A 12,776-nucleotide genomic window follows, 5' to 3' on the forward strand; every position below is an offset into this window, starting at 1 on the left:
CTCCTGTATAGAGGGAGTGCGATCCTCTCGGCGCCGACGCTTCTCGGGTGCCGAATCCCTCAATGCCCCAGAGCTCCCGGCACCGTGTGTCAAAGGAGCACGATGACGGTGCTTCTTCGCCTTCGCTCGACGCCCGTCATCGAGACTCCTCAGTACCGATGAGGAAGATGTGGAATCCTCACGTCTCCTCGGGGCTGGGTCCGACAAATGTCGGTCCCGGGGGGCCTGCATAACAGGAGGCCTCGAGACAGGTGGAGACCCAGTTGATGCCTCACTGCTCCCAGCACAAGTTGGTCATTCTGCAGCCATTACCTTAGCTCCTGACGTCGATTCGTCCCTCGATGTCGACGCCGCCGACCTCGGTACCGATGTCGATATTGAAGGACCGGACTGAGACCCAAAAAACTTCTCTCGTTGGGCTTCTCGAGATGCTTGGGTCCATTACTTCATACGAAGACACAGACTAAAAGCGGCTGGGCTGTGGTCAGGCTCAAGGCACTAGATACACCAAGTGTGGGTATCGGTACCTGAGATAGTCCGGTTGCACCGAGTACAACATTTGAAGCCGCTGGGTGTCTTCGATGACATGGAAGAAAAAACGGCTTTGGTGAATTCAAAAGACGGGATCATGCCTATTAAAAGAAAAAAGGGCACGAAAAAAAGGGAGCAACCCGGCCACGTTGAAAAACCAAGGAAACTTAAAAAGGGGCAAAAAATATAAAGAAAACTAAGGGAGTTTTTTTTTTTTTTTAAAATACTATAAATTCTACTACAAATAAGAAAAGAACAAAAAAACAAAAAAGTAGTCAGAAAATTCTTTCCCGGGCCTGTGAGGAGCGGGGGAAAACTCGACTGCACCTAACCGCGGAGAAAAAATAACTGAGCGGGAACGCTCGCGCGACAGGCAGGAAGACAGCTGCGCATGCGTGCCAGAAGACTATGGAAAGGTTTTTTTAATATTTTGCTTGCAAAATAGCCATCCGATTCCCGGGCCGACGCGGACGTTGACCTACATGTGAGAACAAGCAGCCTGCTTGTCCTCAGAGAACTATATTTACAAATATCGGTTTTTCCATTAAGTATGTATGTGGTTTATGTTGATGCAGGGCAGCTGTTGGGCAGCCTACTTAGAAATCCATCAAGTGCATTCTAAGGCATTATTTTGTAGTATCCCAAGAAACACTACTCATACATAGTGCCCATCCATATTAGCTCTGGGCCCACCCAAAATGTCAGGTCTGGCTACGTCACTGCACTGAAACTTTCTAAATGCCTTTTTTCGGCTGTTGAGCATCTTCAATAGAAGCCTGATGAATTAAAAATATAAATGTAATTGTTATTTCATGTATATCCTGCCTATCACCTAAGTAGGTTACAAAACAACAATTCTTGGGGAAAAGGTATGCATGAGCTTGCTTCAGCAACAGGAATAGAAGCAGCCTGAGAGCCTGACGCTGAAACAGAGGGAAGAGAAGTTGTCTGTACTGGTGGAAGAGGGCTGGTAGCAGAGGAGAGACACTCACGGGAATCTGAAATGGCTGCCACTACTGTGGTGTTTGAGACTGAAAGAGCAGCTTGAGGGGACCAAAATGAACTCTCTTGCATGGGAATCCAAGGCCCGTGTCATTAAACTCGAGGTATCTGAAATAGCTTGAGAGGAAAAACAAGTTGCACACTGCCCTGAAGGTGATCTCTGCATCCCACAGTAGGAACTGCCTCAGCCTCCATAAAACCAAAAGAGAAAATGAAACTGTGACTAAATAAAACCCAATATTGCTGGGAAATTTAAAGGTGTACTCACCTCAAGGCAAGAAACTTTACCGGGAAACCAAAGTTTTTGGTTTCTCTGTGATCATTACTGTATGCTTTTCACTGAAAGGAAAACAGTACTTCACACCCTCCTAACAGGCAGTTGCATTAAATAGAAAGCCTCTATGCTTTTTTTTTTTTTTAAAGCTGCAATCAGAAAGGAGAAGTTACCAGCAGGAAGGGGGGGGGGGGGGGGAAACCTAGCACCACCAGATGTACCCTAAGGCACCAGCATTAGCCTAATCACTCCCAAGCTCAACCAAAACCAGGAAAGCCACAACAAGAGCAAATTTCCACAAAAGAGACCAGAAGCTGCTGGAAGACTGTCCACCATCTGCTGGAGATAGAGGAATATGGACTGACCAAGTTGATCTCCGTCCTATATTAGACTTCAATTTGTTGTCCTCTATCTCCACTTGCTGGTAGAGGTCATAACCCACAATTTCTGGACTCATCTGCTGCTGACAAGGAAACCCAACTCTTTCTCTTACCCCCAAAGCCTGCACACATAGACAGCCAGTGTTCTCTTCCCCACCCCACACCCTAACCTCTGTAGCACACAGAGGTCTAGCTTTCCCTCCCCCATAGCACACAGGCACCCAGCTTTCACTCCTCCTCCCTGAAGACACATAGGCTGCCAGCTTTCACCCCCAGCACTCATATTCCCCACGACTCTATATCCTCACAGAATTCCAGTGCTCTCTTCCCTCCCCCAGCCCACCACTGAGACACGCGGAAGGAAAGAAGCACAGCTGCGTGTCAGGAATGCAAAATCAGAACCACCCGATTCAAATTCTGCATTTATAATTGGCGCCAGAAAAGGAGGCTGCTGCCTGACATGCAGCTGCTCTCCTTTCCTTCCACTCAACTCTATAGTGGGCTGGGTTGGGGAGATATATGCCTTTGCATGCATGTGTCGGAGGTTCTATCGTGGGAGGGGGAGACAGAGTGAAGAAAGGCTGTTAGTGCTTGCTTTCTGCAGCTCCAATGGAGCTGCCCACTGCCTTGTAGTAGTCTGGCAAAACCTAGGCACCTGGCTGATTTTTCAGTTGCCGTGGCGACCTGGTGCATGGAGTTTGTCAGCCCTGGAGTAAGGAGATCAAAGCAGGTGTGCAATGTGAGTAACAGGATTGGACGGACATGTACGGAAGAGTGAGGGGTCATCAGGCGTGAGGAGAGTCACTGAGAAAAAGGATCCCTGTCTGAAGTGGGAGTACATCATCCTTCCATCTTCTAACCCTGGATACTCTCTTTCCTCCTTCTTCCTCTGCTCCCAATTTCCTCTCTTTAGCCCTCTTTTCTTCATCCCTTGAACCTTTTTGCCTGAGATCCAATCTCCACTTCCTTCTTCTAAAACCCACTCTCCTTCTGCTGAGATTCCCTATGCTCTCCCTCTCTTCTCAGCATGGATCAGGCGCATCTCTTTTCTCCCCCCCCCCCCCCCCCCCCAAAAAAAAGCTAACAAAACTGTGCACACACAAAATGCCAGAAAATGACTTCTTTACAAAGTTTATCAAAACAACATAATTCAATGGACTTTCCTGCTGAATATGCTGCAAAATACGTGCATTTTTCCTTTGGCCTTAGAGGTATTTTAAAATCTAACTTTGTCACAATTCTGCTATTGCAGAATTTATCATATACCGTGGAATTATCTCCTTCAGCTTCAATTCCACCACCATAATCCTACCTATGCATCCCTTCCAACTATGCCAACATGAAACATGTGGAGACTCCACTTGGTCATCTCCACTCCTGGTTCTGTATCTCCCTTCCAGGTAAAGCCACAGCCACTGACCCCTGTCTTGATTTTCCCACTTTTGAACAGTTAATAGTACTTACTATGAAAAGGCAATAGGTACATCTCATTAGTCATTGCTCATGTACATAAAGAGGAAGTTTTAAACCACTCTAAATAAGTTACCTTGCCAAAGCAGCAACAACAATTCTAACTCCAGCTTCTCTGAAGTACTCTGTCCTAATAATATTGGAACCATAATTCCGTTGTACCATATGCAGGTTCTTTGCATACAAGGAACTGGTATCTGTAGAAGTGACTGATAATATTCCAAGATTTCGGACATTCCTGAAAGCTGAATCCAAGTAGTTCACTGCTGTTCCATAGGGGTCTAGGTGTCTAAAATAGGAATCAAACTTGATCAATCAGTTCACATTTTTTTCAAAATAATTATTTCAATATGCATATACATATTTAAGCAGTTCACAAGTTAAAATTCAATAAATTCATCAACATAAAATTAATTACAAAATTATAGAGTACATACATAAGTATGGATTAATGAGACAAAGTCAATATGGATTTAGTGAAGGGAAATCTTGCCTTACTAATCTACTACAATTCTTTGAAGGGGGTGAACATGTGAATAAAAGTGAACTGGTCGATATTGTGCATCTGGATTTTCAAAAGGCATTTGACAAAGTACTTCATGAACAACTCCTGAGAAAATTAGAAAGTCATGGGATAGGAGGTATTGTCCTATTCTGGATTAAGAATTGGTAAAAAGACAGAAAACAGAGAGCAGGTCTAAATGGTCAGTATTCTCAATGGAGAAGGGTAGTGGAGTTCCCAAGAAGTCTGTGCTGGGACTGCTGCTTTTTAACATACTGATAAATGATTTAGAGATGGGAATAACTAGTGAAGTAATTAAATTTGCTGATAATACAAAGTTATTGGAAGTCGTTAAACGCAAGAGGATTGTAAAAAAATTGCAAGAGGACCTTATGAGACTGGGCAGTCACATGGCAGGTGATGTTTAATGCGAGCAAGTGCAAAGTGATGCATGTGGGAAAGAGGAACCCAAACTATAGCTATGTGATGCAAGTTTCCACATTAGGAATCTCTGCTCAGGCAAAAGATCTAGGTGTCATCATTGATGATACATTGAAACCCTCTGCTCAGTGTGGAGCGGCGGCTAAGAAAGCAAATAGAATGTTAGGAATTTTTAGGAAAGGAATAGAAAACAAAAATAAGAACATAAAAATTCTTTTGTATCACTCCATGGTGCAACCGCACCTCGAATACTGTGTGCAATTCTGGTCAACACATCTCAAAAAAGATATAGAAGAATTAGAAAAGGTACAGAGAAGGTCGATGAAAACAATAAAGGGGATGGGACAACTTCCCTATGAGGAAGGGATAAAGCAGCTAGGGCTCTTCAGCTTTTGGAAGAGATGGCTGAGGGGAGATATGATAGAGGTGTATAAAATACTGAGTGAAGTGGAATGGGTAGATGTGAATCACTTGTTTACTCTTTCCAAAAATACTAGTACTAGGGGGCATACAATGAAGCTACTAAGCAGTAAATTTAAAACAAACTGGAGAAAATATTTCTTCACTCAACGTGTAATTAAACTCTGGGATTTGTTGCCAGAGAATGTGTTAAAGGCAGTTAGCTTAGCAGGGTTTAAAAAAAAGGTTTGTATAATTTTCTAAAAGAAAAGACCATAAGCCATTATGGGAAAATCCATGCTTATTTCTAGGATAAACAGCATAAAATCTGTTTTACTGTTCCGGGACCTTGCCAGGTACTTCTGACCTGGATTGACCACTGTTGGAAACAGAATACTGGGCTTGATGGACCTTCAGTCTATCCAGAATGGCAACACTTATGTTCATATGTTAATTATTAAAATTCAGTTATATTAATCATAATGGACAGACAGGTAAGAGACAAAAGAAGGGAAAGCTGATTCTTTTAATTCCTAAGTTTCTGTAGCTTTAGGTGCAGTGATGTTTACAAACTGGAGAAATGGAGCTCAACTGCAAGCCTTAAGAACCATGTCTTTGAACAATCCTAAATTGAGCATTTGTTACAAGAGGAGAATTTTATTTAAGTGCTTCTCCTACAGGCTCCAGGCATTTCACGAAAATGAAGGATTTCTAAAATGCATGAATTTCACACTTTTCTTCCTTTACTCCAGGGGTTCTCAACACACCCAGATGGTCTGGCTTCAAGGATATCCTCAACAAATGAGATGGATCTTCATGTACTGCCTCTAGGATCTTCAGCTACAAGATGTATAGACCAAATACTACTACTTATTTCTATAGAGCTACTAGACGTACAAAGCGCTGTACACTTGAACATAAAGAGAGAGTCCCTGCTCGACAGAGCTTACAATCTAATTAGGACAGACAAACAAGAGATAAGGGAACATTAAAGTGAGGATGATAAAATAAGGGTTCTGAACAAGCGAATAAGGGTTAGGAGTTAAAAGCAGCATCAAAAAGGTGGGCTTTTAGCTTAGATTTGAAGACGACCAGAGATGGAGCTTGACGTACCGGCTCAGGAAGTGTATTCCAGGCATATGGTGCAGCAAGATAAAAGGAACGGAGTCCGGAGTTAGCGGTGGAGGAGAAAGGTGCAGATAAGAGAGATTTACCCAGTGAACTGAGTTCTCGAGGAGGAATGTAGGGAGAGATGAGAGTGGAGAGATACTGAGGAGGTACTGAGGTTCATGAATGCATTTATAAGTCAATAAGAGGAGTTTGAACTGTATGCGGAAATGGACAGAAAGCCAGTGAATTGACTTGAGGAGAGGGCTAATATGAGCATAACGACACTAGCAGAATATTAGTCGTGCAGCAGAATTTTGAACAGATTGAAGAGGAGAGAGATCTAACTGAATTTCTTGAACAATCAGATGTTACAGTTTATGAGCGGAAAACATTATTGGTTTCGATGGTCTTTGAACAAGATCGAAATTCAATCCTGAAATTATTCTTCAAAAACTCTACAAAGCCTTTCTTGGGAGATAGAATTTGGATCTATCCAGATGTGGTGAAGACCACACAGGATAGACGAAAGGCATTCTTGACTCTTAGAGAAGAGACTCGTTCATTAGGGGATAGTTTTACTCTTTCCTATCCTTGTAAATGCTTAGTAAAGTATTTAGATAAAAAATATATTTTCTTCGAACCTGAGCAACTGAAAGAATTCTTGGAAATTAAAAAAGTTACCAGATAGAGTCTGAATAGTAAGAAATCTGATTAAGGCTTAATTAGGTGGATCTTACATCCAGGCCATCTTTGTTTCATTTCTTTCTTGTTCTTCTTAAGAATTATTTACCACCAAATTTTCTTAACGCCCTCACTAAGTTTGATTAGGTGGTCTAAGAAAGAGTTAATTTCCTTTTTTTCTTTTTAGTTTCTACTTATTTATAAAGGAGAGACTAATTGTTAATATTTCCTTGAATATCAATGTACTCTGTTTTTCTGTAACAAGATGTAATGCTTGTAAGTTATTTTGAAACTTAAAAAAAAAAAAAGTAGAGGAGAGAGATGGCTAAGTGGGAGACCTGTGAGAAGCAAGTTGCAACAGTCTAAGCGAGAGGTGATAAGAGTGTGAATGAGCGTTCTGGTAGTGTGCTCAGAAAGGAAAGGGCAAATTTTGGTAAAATTATAGAGAAAGAAATGACAGGTTTTAGCAGTCTGCTGAATATGTGCAGAGAAGGAGAGGGAGGAGTCGAAGATGACCCCAAGGTTACGAGCTGATGAGACAGGAAAGATGAGAGTGTTATCCACAGAAATAGAGAATGGGGAAGGAGGAGAGGTTGGTTTAGGCGAAAAGATAAGAAGCTCAGTCTTGGTCATGTTTAATTTCAGATGGCACTGAGACATCCAGGCAGCAATGTCAGACAGGCAGGCTGATACTTTTGGCCTGGATTTCGGTTGAGATTTCTGGTGTGGAGAGGTAGATCTGGGAGTCATCAGCGTAAAGATGATACTGAAAACCATGGGATGAGATCAGAGTACCAAGGGAAGAAGTATAGATGGAGAAAAGAAGAGGTACCAGGACAGATCCCTGAAGTACACCAACTGACAATGGGATAGAAGTAGAGAAGGATCTAGAGTATACACTAAAGGTACGCTGGAAGAGATAAGAAGAAAACCAGGAATGAACAAAGCCCTGAAATCAAAGTGAGGACAGCGTATCAAGGAGTACGCTGTGATCAACAGTGTCAAAAGCAGCATATAGATCGAGAAGGATGAGGATAGAATACTAAAAGTGATCCGAGAAGAGAGCGAGGCTTCTAATGCTGATGTTGTAATTCACCTGGGGACAAATGACCTGGCCAACAATAGCAAGTTTACAGCACAGAGAGTGTTCCAGAAGTTTGGGGAGGGATTGAAATCTTTGGTTCGGACTGTGGCTTTTTCTGAAGTAATTCCTACGTTGGGGAGGGGAGAGGAAAGACTACGCAAAAACAGAGAAATTCAAAAAGTGGCTTGAGTCTTTCAAGATGTAGATGGGCTACATCTTTCTGTGATTGGAAAAAGGATCCTTGGGGAGAAATTCAGACAGTATGTTTCTAGACATTTAAACTAGAGGGTGGGGGTGACAAAAGGAAACAGGGGATTTCGGAAAGTCAACCCCAGAATAAACATGATGGTAGAGGGAAAGGTCATGTAAATATAAAAAAAACATCCAAAACTCACTAAGCACATGGAAAGCTATGTGCACAAATGCTCGTAGTCTAATGTTTGAAGAAAACTTGGATATTGTTGCTATTATGGAGACGTGGTTCAACCATTCTACTACTACTACTAATCATTTCTATAGCGCTACTAGACATACGCAGCGCTGTACACATTATATGCAGGTACTTTCTCATTCTCATGAATAGGATGTGACCATACCGGGCTATTATCTTTTTAGGAAGGATAGAGAGGGCAGAAGAGATGGAGGAGTGGCTCTGTATGTGAGAGAGAATATCAGAGCAGTTTAAATGTGGGGAACCTGGGGAAAAGAAGAAGCTTTAAGGATCGTCCTGGAAAGAGAAGACAGAACCTGTATCCACACGGGAATTATCTACAGACTTCCTGTGCAAACAGAGAAGTTAGACAAGGATCTGATAGAAGAAATTCAAAAGATTGGTATGAAAGGGGAGGTGCTACTGTTGGGAGATTTCAATTTGTCTGATGTGGATTGGAATGTCCCATCTGTGGAATTGGAATGAAGTAGGGAGATTGTGGATGCCTGTTAAAGTGCCTTGCTCAGACAAATAGTGACGGAACCCACGAGGGAAGGGTCGATCCTGGATCTAGTGCTCACTAATGGAGGTAGTGTTTCCGATATCCGGGTGGGTGCCCACCTATGTAATAGTGATCATCAAACCCTTTGGTTTGATATAAGGGCAAAAGTCGAGTGTGGACGAACAAAACTCAAAGTACTGGATTTCAGACATACTGATTTTGATAAAATGGGGGAAAACCTGAAGAAGGAGCTGTTGGCGTGGGAAGGCATAGGAGAAGTGGAAAAACAGTGGTCCAAGCGAAAGGCTGCTATAAATATGGCGACTGATCTTTTTGTGAGGAAAGTAAACAAAACAAGAGAAGAAGGAAGCCTATATGGTTCTCCAAACAAGTAGCTGAAAATAAATAGAGCAAAAGAGGCTTTGTTCAAGAAATACAAAAGAACGAGAGGATCACGGAAAAGATTATCGGATTAAACTGAAAGAAGTGAAGAGGGAAATACGGCTAAAGCGCGAACGGAAGAAAAAATGGCTAAAAATTAGAGAGAGGTGACAAGACTTTTTTCAGATATATTGGAGAAAGGAGAAGAGATAGGAATGGAATTGCGAGACTGAAAGATAATGAGAATGGCTATGTGGAGAGTGATGAAGATAAAGCAAACATGCTAAACAATTATTTCTCTTCGGTGTTCATGGAGGAAAATCCTGGAGAAGGACCGTGGTTGGCTGCCGAGGGAACGTTTGGGAATGGAGTGGATACTGCGCCGTTTACGGAAAAAGTTGTTTATAAACAGCTGGAGAATCTGAAGGTAGATAAAGCTATGGGGCCGGATGGGATACATCCCAGGATACTGAAGGAGCTTGGAGAGGTCCTGGCGGGACCTCGTAAAGATTTAATAGATCTTTAGAGACGGGAGAGGTTCCGCAAGATTGGAGACGAGCGGATGTGGTCCCTCTTCACAAAAGTGGAGACAGGGAAGAAGTGGGAAACTACAGACCGGTAAGTCTCACGTCGGTGGTAGGAAAAATAATGGAGTCGCTGCGGAAGGATAGTTAACTTTCCAGAAACCGACAGGTTACAGGACCCGAGGCAAAATGGCTTTACCAAAGAAAAATCCTGCCAAACGATTCTTATTGACTTTTTTGACTGGGTGACCAAAGAACTGGATGAGGGACGTGCGCTAGATGTAATCTACTTGGACTTCAGCAAAGCCTTTGATACGGTCCCCCACAGAAGACTCATGAATAAGCTGAAAGGGTTGAACTTAGGACCGAAAGTGGTGAACTGGATAAGAAACTGGTTGACTGACAGGTGGCAGAGGGAGGTGGTAAATGGAATCTGCTCGGAGGAAAGGAAGGTGAGCAGTGGAGTTCCTCAGGGGTCGGTTCTGGGGCCTATTCTGTTTAATATATTTGTGGGAGATATTGCTGAAGGGTTGGAAGGAAAGGTGTGCCTTTTTGCGGATGACACGAAAATAGCCAAGAGTGGATACCCTGGAGGGAGCAGAAACGATGAGAAGGGATCTCCGAACGTTAGAAGAATAGTCGAGGGTCTGGCAGTTAAAAATTGAATTAATACACTCTTCCGGGGTGACTAAATAGTGTCTGGTTTCCACAGGCTTGTTCCTAAATATTATATCAAGAAACCTGTTGACACTTAAAAAATAATCTAAAAATATGTAACAGTGCACTGTAAAACAAAATTTTTTTTTTTAATTATTTTAAATATGCTAATAGTGCTCAGTGGAGGGGGTTATGTTCACAGGACTCATTCGCAGTATGTACTGCTTTAAACCCCTTTAAAACATCATTGCACACCTTCTCCCTGTCCTATTCTCTACTACATCAAATATAACACTAGTGCTTGGATGTATCTATTACAACCAACAAAAGTAGGAGAAATGTTGAACGGATGTTTCTACTTAGCTCATTCCGGAACGATAGTACAAGAACAGTACTGGGCAGACTTCTACGGTCTATGCCCTGAGAAAGGCAAGGACAAATCAAACGCGGGTATACATATAAAGTATCACATACCATGTAAAATGAGTTTACCTTGTTGGGCAGACTGGATGGACCGTACAGGTCTTTATCTGCCGTCATTTACTGTACATGCAGATCTCTCTCACACATATTTGTTGTACATATCCTGAAAGTAGACTGGCTGGGTATGTTTCAAGGACTGGCTGAGAATCTATGCTTTACTCTGAATGGTGTATTTTTGTCCTCATGGGGCAAGTCAAATACTCAGCACTCTAGATACTGGTGAACCCTACAGCCTTCTTTCTGCCTGATATGCTGCTTAATATTGTCACTAAACACTCTGGCACTATCCAGGCAGTGACGGGGAATTCCAGTGGAAGAGCCAGAAGTTATTTTGTGTCCTACCTTACCTGGATAGCTATCAAGGTACTGGCACTGAATATCAGCTGTTCATGGATAACGTCCGGTGGTTGCACTATTCCCAGATATCCCATGCTGGTATCCAGGTACCAGCCAGTGTTGAATATTCCAAAATAACTTTAAACACCACTAGATGCAAATCTTACATGTCAGGGGGACAGACTGCAAACACATTACCCAACCGGGTATACAGTTTAGCTTATAATAACAAACATGGCTAAAAGACTGGTAAGAATGGTGGCTAACAACCAGTCTGATCATTTCTAAGCTGTGAGGACACAGTAACTTAAAACAAATAATTTCTTTTGTTGGTCTTATTTACTGGAACTGATAAATTAGCTAATAAAATTGACTAATATTGCTAAATTATATCCAACTAATACAGGAACACACAAATAAATTCTAATTACAATAAGAAACAAAATAAAAACAATGTGTTACAAAAAGCTGCTAATACAGGGGGCAATTTTATGGAGCTTTTTTCATGTGGAAAAGGTTTTGTATAAAATTGCATTGGTGTGTGTGTGTGGGGGGGGGGGGGGGGGGCTGGGGAATAAAGTTACTTACCTGTAGCAGGTATTCTCTGAAGTCAGAAGTACTTGAATCCTCACGCATGGAATGACATTGACAACAAAACCTGGCATGGAAAAAGTACCCCAGAAACTTTTTCTAAAAGACTTTGGGCCATTTCATCATGATGCACGCTCATTCCCACCTGCCACTGTTCAGTTTATTACTAGCTAAAGGAATACAACTCCTTGGTGAGGTGGAAGGGTTGTGGGGATTCAAGTCCTGCTGTCTTCAAAGAACACCCGCTATAGGGTACGTAACTTCATTTTCTCTGAGGACAAACAAGACTAAATCTTCATGTACAGAAGTTCCTAGCTACAGGTTGACTTCAAAAGAAAAAGGGAAAAGGACACAAGTGGTGCTGCAACACAAAGACACCAACATTTGTTTTGGTAGCAACAGGCCATTTTTAATATTTTATTTCTTTCTGGGGGGGGGGGGGGGGGGGGGGAGGGAGGGGGAGGAAGCAGACTGGAACTGAAAAAAAAGGGCCGGGGGGAGGGGGGAGGACCGTCTGGCCAAATCTATTGTCGCACCAGGAGTCTTGATCTAGGCAGTAGTAGGATGTGAGATGTCCATGTTGCAGCTCTGCATATCTCCTTCATGAAGGCTGATTTTAAGTGGACTACAGAGGCAGCCACAGCTCTGACATTATGAGCTATGACAAGACCTAAAATCACACCAGCCTAGGCATAAGTGAAGGAAATACAGTCTGCTAGCCCTGGAGAGTGTGCACTCAACAATGGCAGCCTCCATTCTGTTTGGGTCCAAAGAAACAAAAAGCTAGGTGTTCTTTCTATGGGTTTTATTCTGCTCCAAACAGAAAGCCAAGGCTCTCTTGCAGTCCAAAGTATGCAATGTGCTTTCACCTTTCTGTGCATTTTGATTAGAGAAAAAAAAGGTTAGAAGGGTTATTGATTCTTTAAAGTCGAATTCCAACACAATATTAGGAAGGAACTTCAGAATGATGTGCAAAACCACTCTATTATTTCAAAATT

At 42.3% G+C, this 12,776-nt stretch overlaps 1 protein-coding gene across 1 annotated transcript in view; it reads right to left on the minus strand.

Annotated features, from left to right (window-relative positions):
* The window catches only part of TRMT1L (tRNA methyltransferase 1 like), a 283,269-nt gene that overhangs the window by 84,724 nt on the left and 185,769 nt on the right, over positions 1 to 12,776 (minus strand). Inside the window, 1 exon segment of the mRNA XM_030206540.1 lies at positions 3,734 to 3,946. Coding sequence (XP_030062400.1) covers positions 3,734 to 3,946 — 213 coding nt within the window.

Source organism: Microcaecilia unicolor, chromosome 6 (genome assembly GCF_901765095.1).
Source record: "Microcaecilia unicolor chromosome 6, aMicUni1.1, whole genome shotgun sequence".
NCBI lineage: Eukaryota > Metazoa > Chordata > Amphibia > Gymnophiona > Siphonopidae > Microcaecilia > Microcaecilia unicolor.